Source organism: Ochotona princeps, chromosome 10 (assembly GCF_030435755.1).
Source record: "Ochotona princeps isolate mOchPri1 chromosome 10, mOchPri1.hap1, whole genome shotgun sequence".
Classification (NCBI taxonomy): Eukaryota; Metazoa; Chordata; class Mammalia; order Lagomorpha; family Ochotonidae; genus Ochotona; species Ochotona princeps.
This window is the reverse complement of record NC_080841.1, coordinates 35947655-35964085: the sequence shown is the minus strand read 5'-3', so window position 1 is coordinate 35964085 and position 16431 is coordinate 35947655. Positions and strand designations below refer to the sequence as shown.

At 37.4% G+C, this 16431-nt stretch overlaps 1 protein-coding gene across 1 annotated transcript in view; it reads right to left on the bottom strand.

Moving 5' to 3' along the window:
- The window catches only part of MALRD1 (MAM and LDL receptor class A domain containing 1), a 172286-nt gene that overhangs the window by 145706 nt on the left and 10149 nt on the right, over window positions 1–16431 (bottom strand). The window contains exons 3-5 of the mRNA XM_058669699.1: window positions 11142–11236; window positions 10846–11007; window positions 7841–7937 (exon numbers count right to left, since the gene is read on the bottom strand). Coding sequence (XP_058525682.1) covers window positions 7841–7937; window positions 10846–11007; window positions 11142–11236 — 354 coding nt within the window. The remainder of the gene's footprint in view (window positions 1–7840; window positions 7938–10845; window positions 11008–11141; window positions 11237–16431) is intronic.

The following is a 16431-nucleotide window of genomic DNA, read 5'->3' as shown; positions in this document are numbered from 1 at the left end:
TTGCTGAAATTCTCAATAAAATACTAGCTAACAAATCCAATAACACATTAAAAAGTTCATTCACCCAGACCAAGTCTGATTTATCCCTGTTATGCAACAATCATTCAGCAAAGGCAAATCTATAAATGTGATATATCACATTAACAACCTGAAAAACCAAAACCATGTGATTCTCTAAATAAATGCAGAGAAAACATTTAATAAAATGCAATATTCTACCATGATACAAAAACAAAAAACTTAAGATAAACGAGTGTAAGAAGGATCATGTCCTCAACACAACTAAGGCAATATCTGTCAAACACACAGCCAGCATCATATTGAATGGGGAAATGTTGGAAGCATGTCCACTAAGATCCAGAACCGACACCGACGTCCACTGTCACCATTATTATTAATAGAGTCCTGGATGTATTATCTGGAGCCATAGACAAGAAAAGGAAATCAAAGCCATAGGAGTGAGAAAAGAAAAAGTGAAAATATCCCTGTTTGCAGATGACATGATCCTATATTTAGGGGAATCAAAAGAATCAAAAGACCACCAAGACACTATTAGAAGTCATAAGAGAGTTTAGCGAAGTTGCAGAACATAAAATAAACACAGAAAAATCAATAGCATTTGTTACACAAATAATACCATGGTTCTGAAAGAACGCATCAGAACAGCCCCATTCATACCAGCTACAAAAAATTCAAATAAGATTAATATAACCAAGACTGTGAAAGGGTTCTACAATGAAAGCTATAAAATTTTAAGAACTGGGAGATAATCTTCCAAACACAGGATTAGTAGAATTATTATCATCAATATGCCCAGATTATCCACAGATTCATTAAGATCTTTATCAAAATATCACAGATGCTCTTCTAAGATCTGGAAAAAGTAATTGTAAAATATAAATCTGGAAAAAAAATCACACCATCAGATTTCAGGATATATTACACAGCAGTTATGTACAAAGCAGCATGGTATGGACAAACCTGAAACGTGGACCACTGGAGCAGATTAGGCACTCCAGAAATCAAGCCATGTGTCTACACCAACTAATCATTTACCACAAGCTAGACCCTTCAACAAATGATGTTGGAAGAACCAGGCACCTGAACCAAAAGTAAGAAACAAGACCTCAACCTTATGTTCTGTATGAAAATCAACTCACAGTGAATCAGAAATCTAACTCTAACTCTAAGACATTATGTCACTAAATTACTACAGAAAGACATAGAGAAAACATTGCAAAACATTGGCACAAGACCTGAGAAGCAAGGCACTACACACAAAAACAAATAGGATTACATCAAATTAAAAAGTTTCTGCAAAACAAAGGAAACACTCAACAAAGGAAAAGGAGGTAACCAAGAAAATGGGAGAAAATATTTGGAAATTTCACATCTGATTAAGTATTAATATCCAAAATCTTAATCACAACCATGTTATCTGCAAATAAACACCTATTATTTTCCACTTTCCTAACTGTATGTCTTTAGTACATTTCCTGCCCTATTGCACAGGCTAGTACTTCCAGTATCTTGAACAAAAATTATGAGTAGAATTTTTCCTAATTTCCAATCTTATGAGCAAAACATTTGATATGATTTTAGTTGTACAGTTTCTGTACATGTCCTTTACAAAATTAAAGTTTACAGTTTGCTTGGACCCAGCATGCACTGGTATCCCATGTGGGCACTGGTTTTAGTCCCAACAGCTCTGCTTCACATCCAGCTCTCTGCCTGCGGCCTGCGAGAGTAGCTGAGGATGGTCCGGGGCCTTGGTACCTTGCAACCATGTGGGGGACCTGGAGGGGACTCCTGACTCCTGGCTTCAGATCATCTCAGCTCCAGCTGTTGCAGCCACTTAAGGAGTGGATCATCAGACATGATCTTCCTCTCTGTCTATTCTCTCTGTGTGTCTAACTTACCAATAATAAATAAATAAATCTTTATTTATTTATTGGTATATGCTTGCAATGGGGGAATCTCAACTGAACTTGAGCTGTGGTTATGCAACAAGGTGGAGGAATCCACCATGGTGGGAGGGTTTGGGGAGGGGTGGGGAGAACCCAAGTATCTATGTAACTGTGTCACATAATACAATGTAATTAATGAAGTTAAATAATAAATAATTAAAAAAAACACTACTAAAAAATGAAATAAAAACTTAAAAATAAGTAAAAAAAATAATAATAAAATAAAATAAAAATTTAAAAAGAAGTTCACAGTTTGCTGACATTTTTACAATGAATCTATCTATGGTCAATTAACCAACTGTCTTTTCTTGATCTATTCAGATCATCATATACTTTTCTTCAGTTTATTAACATGGTGAATTACATTGATTATTTTCCAAACATTAAATTAGCTTTGCATTTTTTTGGATAGCTATGATATATTATCTTTTATGTATTATTGGATTCTATTTCAAAATGCTGATGACCTCTGTGTCTGTTAGAATGCTGATCTACAGTTTTCTTAAAATATTCCTGTCTGGGGCCCACTGTGATAACCTAGTGGCTAGAGTCCTCACCATGCATGTGCTAGATCCCATATTGGCACCAGTTCATATCCCAGCTGCTCCACTTCCCATTCATCTCCTTGCCTGTGACCTGGGAAAGCAGCAGAGGACAGCCCAAAGCCTTGGGTCTCTGAACCCACATGGTCTCCCTGAAGAAACTCCTGGCTCCAGATCAGTTAGGCTCCATTCATTGCAGGCACTTGAACCAGCAGATGAAGCATCTTTCTGTCTCCTGCCTTCTGTGTATCTGCCTTTTCAATATAAATAATTAAATTTTAAAATATATATACATATATGTTCTTGTCTGGGACCAGTATTGTGGCACAGGGCATTAAGTCACATTCTAATTTACCAACTCTAACATTCCCGCCATTTACAAAATACAAATCCATGCAGGTGACCATCTTATCCCCTAAAATTTTATGTTTTTTCCACATTATTAATCACAATACAGGTATGATTTCATTCCCAAAGCTAAAATAGAGCTTCAATAATTATTTTATTTTTAAAAGCAAAATACCCTCTATAGCTTCACCATTCAAAGAACAAACCAAGTAATCTCACCAGACTCCTAGCTTTTTCCTAAAAAGATCATATACTTTGCAGCTTTATCATGAGGAGAAATCCTTTTCCAAAGCTCCATAAAACACAAGGCCTAAAATCAAGATTGACTTTCTTCTCAACCTCCAATAATGCTTCTTCATCCTTTGTAAAATATCTTGACTCATGGCATTCACCTTATTACCCTCTCTTGTTTATATACCTATTTTCTAAATTCATTGAACACCTCAGTCTTAGGGTTTAAGGTTTTCTCTTGCACCAAATTTGGTCATGTTGTATAAATTTATAGCGATGTAGAAGTCCTGACCAATACATTAACCTTAAAATGCATTGATGCCTGACTTCAATAAACTTCATTTCTGTATCACCTCAAATACAATACTACATTTTATTATAGCAGTCTGGAACTATTGCCTTAGAAATTCCAGGCATTGGTATTTCTCTAATTGACAGCATTCCTTTGAATAGTCAACATTCTTATGTTCTCATGCAATGTCACAGTTAATTTTTTATACCCATAGTTATTTTCTGGAGCTTTTTTAAGGGCTCACTACAAGATCTGGCACTCGGTCTTTGGAACATTTGTTATGAACATGCTTTTGTTCCTGTAGGTGTACCATGAGTAATTAACAAAATGATTTTGATTCCCAGAAATATTACAAGGCGTGTGGTGGACACTTATTAAACACGAACTGTTCCCTTTCCCTTAAGTTCGGTCTTTGTGGTCCTCTCTTTTGTGAGTTTTACTAGTTACTTCATTTTTTTAAAAGTGTTTATTTTGAGGGCCCAGCAGCGTGGCCTAGTGCCTAAAGTCCTCGCCTTGAATGTGCCAGGATCCCACATGGGCACCAGTTCTAATCCTGACGGCTCCACTTCCCATCCAGCTCCCTGCTTGTGGCCTGGGAAGGCAGTTGAGGACGGCCCAATGCTTCAGGACCCTGCACCCGCGTGGGAGACCCAGAAGAGGTTCCTGGTTCCCGTCTTTGGATCGCACAGCACTGGCTGTTGTGCTCACTTGGAGGAGTGAATCATCAGACAGAAGATCCTCCTCTCTATATATCTGACTTTGCAATAAAAATAAATAAATCTTTTTTAAAAATGGCATTTGTGAAATGATAGTAGAGTCTTATTATGGACAATATCAATTCCAAAGTCTATCCAAAGATGTTCTGCTAAAAATTTGTAACGTGAATAAAGTTTCAAGGTCAGGAACCAGTGCCTAACTTCCAAAACTTACAAAAATTCAGGCAGCAGTTGATTTCTTTGCTGTTTTCTACTTTGTATGTGGGTAGTAATGCTGGTTAGTGAATAAAACTAGTGGGGAATCATTTTGCTTGCCAATCTCTATTTCTGCAGAAATTATAAAACTGAAGCATGTGGGCCCGGTGGCGTGGCCTAGCGGCTAAAAGTCCTCGCCTTGAAAGCCCCAGGATCCCATATGGGCGCCGGTTCTTATCCCGGCAGCTCCACTTCCCATCCAGCTCCCTGCTTGTGGCCTGGGAAAGCAGTCGAGGACGGCCGAAGGCTTTGGGACCCTGCACCCGCGTGGGAGACCCGGAAAAGGTTCCTGGTTCCTGGCTTCGGATCAGCACACCGGCCCGTTGCGGCTCACTTGGGGAGTGAAACATAGGATGGAAGATCTTCCTCTCTGTCTCTCCTCCTCTCTGTATATCCGGCTTTCCAATAATAATAAAATCTTTAAACAAAAAACCTGAAGCATGTAAAAATATTACCTAAGTGATCTTAATTGGCACCAGTTGTCTTACCAAGAAAAAAATGAGTTAACTATGCTCTGGTTCTGACTATTCAGAGTGGCAGAATGGGGAATTTTAAGGGAAATGTGTGCAGCAGTGTAGTAAGCATTTACCTTACTGATATATCACTTCTTTTTATTATTAATTTATTTCAAATATTGAATTTATGGTACAATTCTATAGAGTCTGGGATTTGATCCCCCAAATTCCCACCTCCTGACTGATTTAACCCATATTGTTACAATACTATACTCCTTTACAAGGAATTATAATTCCATCAGTCTGTTATTTAAGTGTGCCCGGACATTGCTGGTACAGACAATGTCAGACCGTCCAGCATCCCACTGTCTGGACATGTCCAACAGTTTCACTGGGAGTCTATTTTTGATTTGGAAGCAGGAATGCATGTTGCATTGTATCTTCACATCTGGATATGGTAGTCCCTGTTACTCCATCACTGTACATTCCCTTAAATGAGAACCCATAAAATAAGGTCAAAAATAGGTATGAAGTTAAAACAGAAGCAAAAAAGGAGAAAAAAATACAGCACCATGGAGTCGAGAAACTGTGACACTGAATCACCAAAGCATGGATGACAAAAAGAAAACAGAACAGCCTCTTGGGTAAAATCATGCCGATGTGTGATCCATGAGCCAGCAATGAATTTGACAAGAGAAAAGAAACCATTTGGAAGAAATTAAAGTGAAAACAAAAACATCAAACACATGGGATGTAGCCAAAACAGTATGGAAAGAGTTATTGAACTTGCAATTTGCACAGTGGTTTCCTTATATTAGAGAAAACATATGGTATTTGTCCTTTGGGGATTGACTTATTTCACTGAGCATAATGGCCTCTAGTTGGGACCACTTGTTTACAAATGGTATAATTTCATTCTTTTTATTGGTTGAGTAATATTCCATGGAGTAAATGTACCATAGTTTCTTTATCCACTCCTCTTTGGATGGGCATCTGGATTGTTTCCATGTCTTTGCTATTGTAGATTGTGCTGCAAATATAGGATTACAGATCCCCTTCTCATATGTAGGTTTCATTTCCTTTGAGTATATTCCTAGGAGCAGGATAGCTGGGTCATATGGCAGGTTTATTTGCAATTTTCTAAGTACTTTCACAATACTGATTTCTATAGTGGTTGTACTAGCCTGCACTACCATCATCAGTGAGGGAGGGTACCTTTCTCCCCACATCAATGCCAGCAGGTGTTGTCAATAGAGTTCTGAGTATAGGCCAACCTTATTGGAATTAGGTGGTACCTCAATGTGTTTTTTATTTGTATCTCCCTGACAGGGAGCCTAAGCATCTTTTCATATGTCTGTTAGCCATTTGAATCTGTTCTTTTGAAAAACATCTGTTCATTTCCTTTGTACTCTTTTTTCACCTTAAGCCGCCATTGTTCATCTTTTCTGATATATAACTTCTGACAAATCTAATACATGCCAACTTATTTTACTGAATAGGCACTGAGGTTGCTATTTCAATTACTTCCTATAGGGAGCTCAAAGGAGGATACAATATGTTCCTTTCAAGTTCTCCATTTCAATTTTCTATGTATCACAATATATAGTGATTTCTCACCTAATTTGAACAGAGTACTAGTAACACAAAAATGAAACGCAACTTTATGTATCCCAGTGTCTGAAGGGGTTGTCTTATAAAACTTTACCTCAGTCTGTGAGGCAAAGGATGCATTTCATATCTATGAGCTCCTTCACCTTAGCAAGAATACTGTAAAAAATCCAAGCACAACACAGACATCTCCTATCAAAACTTCTAAGCTCTCTTGATACCACTATCACATTTCTTCTGACTTTAAAAAAAGTTTTTACCATAACTACCATATTTTTCATCAAATTAGGACTTAGAACATTTGTCTACAAACCAACACTCTTTATTCTGCTAATCATTTCATATATAATCACATTTATAAAAGAAATAAAGATATCCATCAGATATAATCAGGTTTCAAAAAATTCATGGAAAAATTACATTATATTTTGATTGATCTTCAAATTTTGAAATCTATATACACACCCACATGTATGGCTTTTGCTCATCTGATTAAATTAATTGTTTTGATGGAATTCTGGTTTTAGTACTGAATATTTTATTGAGAACAATAAAAATGAGCAATCAATCTTATCTAGTTAATATAACCAAGGGGTAAACATAAGTTATTTTTTTTAGAGATTTTTTTTTATTATTATTGGAAAGCCGGATATACAGAGAGGAGGAGAGACAGAGAGGAAGATCTTCCATCCTATGTTTCACTCCCCAAGTGAGCCGCAACGGGTCGGTACGCGCCAATTCGATAGCGGGACCAGGAACCTCTTCCGGGTCTCCCACGTGGGTGCAGTGTCCCAAATCTTTGGGCCATCCTCAACTGCTTTCCCAGGCCACAAGCAGGGAGCTGGATGGGAAGTGGAGCTGCCGGGATTAGAACCAGCGCCCATATGGGATCCCGGGGCTTTCAAGGCGAGGACTTTTAGCCGCTAGGCCACGCAGCCGGGCCCAACATAAGTTATTTTTAAGCCTAATATATGAGATATGCTTTACTGATATATTTTAGAATAAGCAGAAAATAAATTATAAGTAACACTCTCTCCATTTTGTGTTTTTTAATAAAATAATAAAGTCAGTTCTCTAAGCATCCAATTTCAAGTCTATGGAAACCAGTTTTCTACCAGTGTCCTAGATGACACAGAATTCTCTTTTTAAAGTTTTACTAGCCAGAATAAATATCACTGTAAGGTTTTAAATATGAGGCTAAATTATACCATGTAGCTTTTTACAGTATTCAAGTCAGTGAAGATCATCTATTTTTGCTTTTATTATAACTCCAGTCACTATTATGTCATGTATTAGAACAACAGTCAATAATCCACATTAAGCCCATAGCCAAAAATGAAGAACAGATCAAATCCATTAAATTTTTTTTTAATGTAGCTATATTTACAATACATTTCAGGAATAAAAATGAAACAAAAGTTCTTACCATAAGCAGGGAAGCAATCTGAACTGAAAGATATATCATCGATAGCTATGACTTCATTTTGTCCATGAGTTGAAATCATTTGACCCTGAAAAACAACCTGTGCAAGAAAAATATAACAAAGGAAGAAACATCATTGTCTCAGAGTCTTCAAGAAGAGAACCTACAAAAACACCTCACTTTACAGACACACTTAGGTGACCATGCCAATACCTAGTGGAAAAGCATCTAAGCAAAAATTGTTAAGAACAAAAATTGGATAGTCATTGCTATACTTCAAATGCCAGCCTAACATAGGGAAAGGAAACAACACTCAGCTAGTTCCTGTGTTACACCCTTCTGTATTTAGGTTCCTATTTGTCAAATTATCTGGCATTTTCCATTTTTTGAAACTAGGTTTTCTCTTGATCTCTGGTTCTTATAGTGCTGCATGTTCATTTCTGGCTCTGTTAATTTAAATATGTTTATTTTAATACAAATAATTTTGAAAATCATACATTGTGTTTTCATTAATTTGCAATTTTCATTAACCTTTGGTAAATCTCTCTGATGTCCTTTCAAACCAGACACTGTCTACCTCTATTAAAATTCAATGACATAGGTAGAAATTTGGTCCACCATTTAATTTTTTTCTTACATTTATTTCTTTTTACTGGAAAGGCATATATACAGAGAGAGGGAGAAACAGAGAAGATCTTCCATCTGCTGATCACAACAGCTGAAGCTAAGACAATCCAAAGTGAGGAGCGAGGAGCTTCTGCTGGGTCTCTCACACAGGTGCAGGGATCCAAGGCTTTGGACCCTCCTTGACTGCTTTCTTAGGCCACAAGCAGGGAGCTGCAGGGGAAGTAGAGCAGCAAGGACACAAACAGGCACCCATATGGGATTCCAGTGCATGTAAGCTGAGGACATTAGTCAATAGGCTATTGCGCCAGGACCTCTGCCATTTAATTTACGTCACTAGTTAGGGATTCCCACAACTCAAAGAGAAGTACCTGGGTTCAATTTCAGACTGTCTCTGGCTGCTAATTCCAGCTTCCTGCAAATACAGCCCCTGGAAGATAACGGTGACGGCCATGCAGTTTTGTTGCTGCCACTCACATAAGAATGAGTTTGGGTTCCTGGTCGCTGGCTTCAGCCACACCCAGTCCCAGTCTCAGCCAATGTGGGCATTTGGGAGCAGGAACTCACAGACAGCAATTCTCTATCCCTGTCTCTTTTTTAAATCCAATGAGAAACAGATATAACCTACCCAGAAGTCTGTTAACATATTACACTTAAGACAGTTGTGCTTTCTTCACACCAAACAGAATACTCATGTGGGGCCCAGTGCGGTAGCCTAGCGGTTACAGTCCATGCTTTGAACATGCCAAGATCCCATATGGGCTCCGGTTCTAATCCCTGTGGACCCGCTTCCCATCCAGCTCCCTACTTATGGCCTGGGAAAGCAGTTGAGGATCGCCCAAAGCGTTGGGCCCCTGCACCTGCGTGGCAGACCTGGAGGAGGCCACAAGCTAGAAGTTGGATGGGAAACAGGGCCACAGGGATTAGAACCAGTGCCCATATGGGATCCCAGCGCATTCAAATTGAGGACTTCAGCCACTGGGCCATCACACTGAGCCCGGTAAGTGGGATGTTTTTAAGATTTATTTTATTTATGTCAAAGTCAGAATTACAAAGAAAGGGGAAAGAAATAGATTCTATCCATTGATTCGCTTTCCAGATGTCCACAACAGACTTGGCTGGGCCAGACTGTAACCAGGTAAAATTCATCGCAATCTACATCAATATTTAAATAAGTATTAAGTTCATTACACATCATATGATTAGCTACTTCTTATCATCTGGTTATAAATGATAAAGGAGGTCAAGCCTAGTGCCATGGCACAGTAGGCTAGGCCTCCACCTGCACGGTACCAGCATCCCATATGGGCACAAGTTCATGTCCTGACTGTCCCACTTCCTAACCAGCTCCTCGCTCCAGATCCCTGGCTATAGATTGGCTCATTCCAACTGTTGCAGCCATTTGTGAAGTTAACCAGTGCATGAAAAATCTCTCTGCCTCTCTCTCCTTCCTGTGTAGCTGCTTTTCAAATGAAAAATTTTAAAGTGAATCTTTTAAAAAATAAAAAAAAATCTCTAAATTTGTTTCTAAACCTCTACACAAGCCAGGTTTAGGAAGTAAATTCATTAGGAGTAATCTGCATTAAAAACCCATTTTTAAATAGAAAATTTTGTTTGATTATCTTAAATGATCAAGTGCAACACAATCCCAGGAACTCTTATAACAATCACTAGATTATGATTTTCACCATGTGAAAGTCTTATTAGACTGCATAAATGAGTGTGCCTTACTTTAATCTCATCATCTTTAAACCTCAAAATTATTTTTGTGAAGATTTAATTGAAATGAGCTTAATCATGAAGTGAAAATGACAATGTTTCTACCTCAACAGCATTTGAAATTAATATTTTTATGTGCAAACTTATTTCATTGCCATTATTTGCTGATATGAATTTTATCACAAAGAATTAAAACCTTGGCTATTTCTAATTCTTACAGGTATAAAGACATTTTCTAAGTAGAATTAATATTTAAATCAAGTAGTTTCTTTCCTCATGACTGAATATTATCTAGGTTAGAAGGAAAATTATTCTTGGAAGGAAAGAATGAAAAGGAAATGGAGATTAAATGGTAAGAGGCAAAATAGAAGATATTGGGAAAATAAGGTGCAAATTAAAAATCATGCTTACTGATATATCTTTGAACATTTCAGCTTTTGCTTTTGAGATGTCAATTCAAAACACTACTAAAGAAGTGACTTCCAGGAGAACTGATTATCCCGATTTTCCTAAACCCATCCACTTCCAGCACACAAAATCCTGAGACGTGCCACAGCTAATTGGGATTGTCACTGTACTTTTACGTCATTTGCTGTTGAAGAAGCAGATGTTAACATTTTTCTCCCCCCCAAAAAAAATGTAATTGGAGAACAGAACAAACCAACCTGAAATTTCTGTGAGCTCTGGATTTTGATGACCTTTCTCTCCCATTGATTTTGGAGCCCAGCTTCATTTTGCCATAAAGGTTCAATAGGACTACTGCATGCATTTTGAAGTCCCACCATTAATTTACAGCTCACGTGGCTGATGAAGTAATAAAATGTAATCTGTGAACAGAAAGAAAGAAAGAAAAAAAAGAAAGAAAGAGAGGGAGAGAGGGAGGGAGGGGTGTACAAACAATTACAACAAAGAAGGTACCAAATGTGATAAAATATTCAAAATGCATCGGGCTTTCAAATACCTGACAAGGATGTTGGTTATGGGTTGAAAGGAAAACTCTGCTTCTTAAATGTGAGGAAGTAGAATTCAGTTGGGAGACCAAGGAAAGGAAGTGGGCTGCCAAAAACAAGAGTCCGTATGTTCAATTCTGAATGATTACTGGGCAATTAAACACTAGCAATAACTGAAGCACACAACCATGACATGTCAGTGTAACTTTGATCAAAGAGTGACACATTGAAACACACTATTTGCTTTTCTAAGTGGTCTCATGTTTTTCTTTCTTTATATTATTATTCTATAAAATAAATAATTGTGATTATATTTCCTGTACTGCTATAATGGTATAGAAACAAAATCAAATGTACCATATCTAACATAGAGAATTAAAACTTTGCCAAGATGATACACAGATAAAAGAATTTTTATTGGGACTGTATACCAAAATATGTAATTCAATCAAAACTTCAAAACAGATCTTCACTTCATGTGTTTCTGTCTGGAAAGAGTTGAATCAGAAAGTCTATCCCAATTTTTCCCATGATTGTGGAAATGAACATTGAGTCCCGATGCTTTCCTGTTTGCTGCAGTACCTGCGAGGCCAGTAACCTGCCACTGTTTTGAAGGCTATCAAACCAGCATTGAGCATATCCTGGGATGGCACAAATTTTCTTCCAGTACTTTAAAGGGGTTATGTTCAGTTCCGGCACAGAAGCCTGGTGACTATAGTCCTTGCCACGCATATGGATGCCAGTTCATATCCTGGCTGCCCCACTTCCCTTCCAGCTCCCTGCTTGTGGCCTGGGAAAGCAGTCAAGCACAGCCCAAAGACATAGGACCCTGCAACAGCGTGGGAAACCCAGAAGAAGCTCCTGGCTCCTGGCTTCAGCTCAGCTCAGCTCCAGCCATTGAGGCCACTTAGGGATTGAACCAGTGGAAGGAATATCTTTCTGCCTTTCCTTTTCTCTGTAGATCTGCCCAATATAAATAAATCTTTTCCAAAAAAGGATTATGTTCATAATTTGAGAACAAATGTTTTGTTCTTCTCTAATTGACACATGTCAAAGAAACAAAAAAAAAATGAAGCAGATGATGATAGCTAATCAATGGTATAATTACAACACCTAAAAATTTCTGCATTTCACTTTCAAAATTGAACTTGAAGAAAGTAGCAGAATTACGAATTTCTTATAGTGAGAGACGTAAAAAATCACTACCATAATAGAAGATTATTCTAAAACCATACTCCCTAGAATTATTATATGAACTTAATTTAGATGAAGAGTTAGTATCATGGAGACACAAGTGGGATACTATTAGTCAGCTCTTGCATCAGGTAAGCATATATTGCATGATTAAATAATCAAGCAGCAACAGCCTTGTGGATATAGATGTCTCAGTTTAAATGCTATTACCAATGCAAGTGATAATTGTCTTGAATATCCCTTAAATTATAATTTAATATTCTATTATAATTCATCATAAAAGAGAAAAATATTTTTATTCATCAAGAAAATTTTTCTATTAACCATATTTTTAATGGGAAGTCAGATTTACTTAGAGAAGGAGAGACAGAGAGGAAGATCTTCCTCCACTGGTTCACTCCCCTATTGACTGCAATGGCCGGAGCTGAGCGAATCCGAAGTCAGGAGCTTTTTTCAGGTCTACCACAAGGGTTCAGGGTCCAAGGCTTTTGGGCCATCCTCTACTGCTTTCCCAGACCACAGCAGGGAACTGAATGGGAAATGGAGCAGCTGGGACACGAACCAGTGCCCATATGGGATCCTGGCACGTACAAGGAGTGGACTAGCCATTAGACTAAAACACTGGGCCCTAACTGTATTTTTTGAAAGCTTGGCTTTAAAACTCAGACTTGACTTAAAATGCTAAGCCATTAAACAACAAAATAGCATTTACATTAATATTTTTCAAATCTCATATAAATATTGAAATTTTAACACATTTCATGAATATAAATCATGCTGATACATGTTATCACAGTATAAATCATTTTGTTTTATTAAATATTAAATGTTAATATTTAGCTTATATTCATTAAATTTTACATTCAGGAACAACTACAGATCCTTTGACCTTGGCAGTAATGAACATCTTTCTTTTCAAGGATAGACACAATGTGTTCCAAATGCATTCAACATCAATAGATGTTCAATACCTTTACTTCCAGCTTAATGGCAATGCCAAAACTTTATTTTAGTGCACATTCCATTTTACCTCACTCCTTATCGTATGAGTATACAATTGCTTTAATTCACAGATGGAAATGTTCTTTAGATAACAATACCATCCTATGTAAGTAAGTTATCTTAATGTTCAGAGAAATAAGTCATCATATCTATTTTTAAACAAATAAGGTAAGTCCTTGGAATTCTACCTTTTCCATATACTTATTACTTCATCTAACTGCCTCCTTTTGTCTCTAATTGTTTATGATAATAAAAAAGACATCTAGTATTTTCTATTCACATTCCTGTCTATGAGTCAGCCTTATAATTCCCATATCATGGGCACACACATGTATTATTCACATCATGTCTGTGAAAAAAGACGTGAAAATTTTTACCACATCTATTTTATTTTACTTATGATTCACAAATTCTCATTTATGCCTGCACACATAAAAACAATTACTTAACTTTAACACATATAAATCAATCTTGAGATTAAGTACTAATTGTTAAAATTACATAACAGGTATAGTGTATATATCTTAATATCTTTTTTGAAAGATTTATTTCATTTTTATTTGAAAGGCAGATTTACAGAGAGAAGAGACACGGGCAAGTCTTTGATTCATTTGTTCACTCCCCAAATGCCTACAATGGCTGGAGATGGATCAATCAGAAGTCAGGAGCCAAAAGCTTCTTCTAGGTGGTGGGTGCAGAGGTGTAAGTTTTTGAGCCACTGTCTGCTGCTTTCCCAGGCCACAAACAGGGATATAGATCAGAATCTGGTCAGCCAGGATTCAAACTGGCACCCTCATGGGATGCCAGCACCCTAAGTGGAGGCTTAGTCTATCATGCCATGGCACTATTCCCTAGAATACCGTCAAGAATATTTTTTTTCACTATCTCAGTTGAAATAAAGCCCAATGCAAACCAAATCTGATAACTAAACATGGGGAGCACAACAAAAACATGGCTAAATACAGTAACTATGGTAATGAATTCCATTCACCATTCATCTTCCATTAAGGCTGAAGGTGAAAATTTCAGCCTCACATTCAACCAGTGATAGGTAGCTTTGTAGCTTTCCCTTTCCCAAGTTTCAGGTGACTGAAACTTGTAAACTTGAAACTGGTATTAAACATGATTGTCCATGCCCGACATGATGGACTTATAACTGTTTGTGAGGAACAATACTATTATGATAACATGGGGGAAAATCAGCGGAGGGAGGAGGGGACTTAGAGAGTGGGTAAGGGAAATCCCAGAGTGTATGGAACTGTATTATAAAATAATAATAATAATGAAGAAGAAGAAGAAGAAAAACAAACAAATATATAAGAGCAGCAGAAACATACATCTTATTGTATGCTACAAAGCAGCCAATTGGCAAAAACAAACTCGAAAGAATCATTCTAACAGTGAGATAATACCAATTCTCAAGGTCACTTCCCAGAAAAGAAACAAACAGTAGGAATGGATTATCTAAACAAGTTCTAGGGGACCGTGTTGTGGGACAGCAGATGAAGACATCCCTGTGGGACACAGGGATCCCCTGATACTCTGTCTCTGATTCAGCCCCCTGTTAATACACCTAGGGAGCTGTGGATAATGATGAATAGTTGAGGTTCTGCCACCATGGGGAGATCCAGATGGGATTCCTGCTCTTGACTGCAGCCTGGCCAACTCAACAGCTGTTGAGATCATCTGGGGAGTAAACCAGCAGGTGGAAGATTCCTCTCTGAATTCAAGTAAATAAATCTATATGTACATGCATGTAAGAAAAAAATAGGTCCAAGGGCTAAACCATCTTCAAGCTTGTAAAATCTGTCATTTCTTACATTACTTCCATTGGAATATTAATTTTGTTTCATCTCCATTCAGTAACCTCAATACAACCAGATAACAGTTGTTTCAACTGCATTATGTCTCTCAAAGGAAACCCACAAGTAGTTACTACTTATGGATTGCTGGCAATTTATATACACAAGCCACCATAAAAAAATTTTCTGGCTACTGTGACAAAAGGCCAGGTGAATCATTTTAGAAGAACATAAAGCACAATAAAATAAGGGTTATATTAATAAAAATGCTGGAATAAACACCTTTGAAACTCTTCTCCATAAAAACAATTTATAAAGTGGCATTCATGGTTAAAGTTGACTTTTCTAGTATTCTGTAAAACAGCCAAGTACTTACAGCAATGGAAAACTTTATTCAAGAAATAGACAAATCCCACCAAAAGCAATGAATTTTATAGTTTCTTAATATGTACTGGACTCCTTGTCCATTCCACTGCCATAGAAACTGAAACATAGCAGCACACTCCTGGCTCAACCCAGAATGCACCAGAATGAGCACAATCGAACAAGAGCTATGTCAATTCCCCATTCATCAAGACCATCAATATTTTCTATATCTGGTGGTACCCTGACAGAACTCACTAAAAAAGCTACTTAAAACTGAGCATGGTAATAGCTCTATAAATGCAAAAAACTAATTCACTATAGAAATATTTGCTGAAAATAATTCATAGTAAGTGGTTTAACTTCATAGTTTCCTGAGGTATTGTGTGACAAGTGGAGCAAGCAATGAACTAACCCCAAAGCTCATGGGAAATGAAATATTAGGAGGGAATTTTAGAAATCCCAATGTATTTCTGCAAAATAGAAGTGTGCGAATGCATTGGAAGAATGAGAAAAGCTCCAAGCATTCTTTAGCCTCTACGAGAGCAGAAAAGGAAAACTGTCGCAGTTACAGCAGCCTGGATGAATGTTGAAGGTACATCAGCCAACCGGCACAGAGTGTCCCTCAGCAAGCACTGGAAGATCTGTCGGCTCCATGCTGCTGTGACCTGACTGTTTAATATGCACCCGCCAAAATTCAAAGATTGAAGCCAATGGAACAACACTAGGAGGCAGGGTCTTTCAAAAGTGAGGAGATTATGATGATGGAACTTCAAAAATGGTATTAGTGCCCTCAAAAAAGGAAGCTCCCAAAAAACTGCTTCTCCGACCATATGCTAACTATACATTCTAGATTCAACTACCCAAAAAGGCTGAAAGTAAAATGGCCTTTCCAATAAAAATAAACAAACCTTTAAAAAAAAAAAAGTGGAGTGGGGGG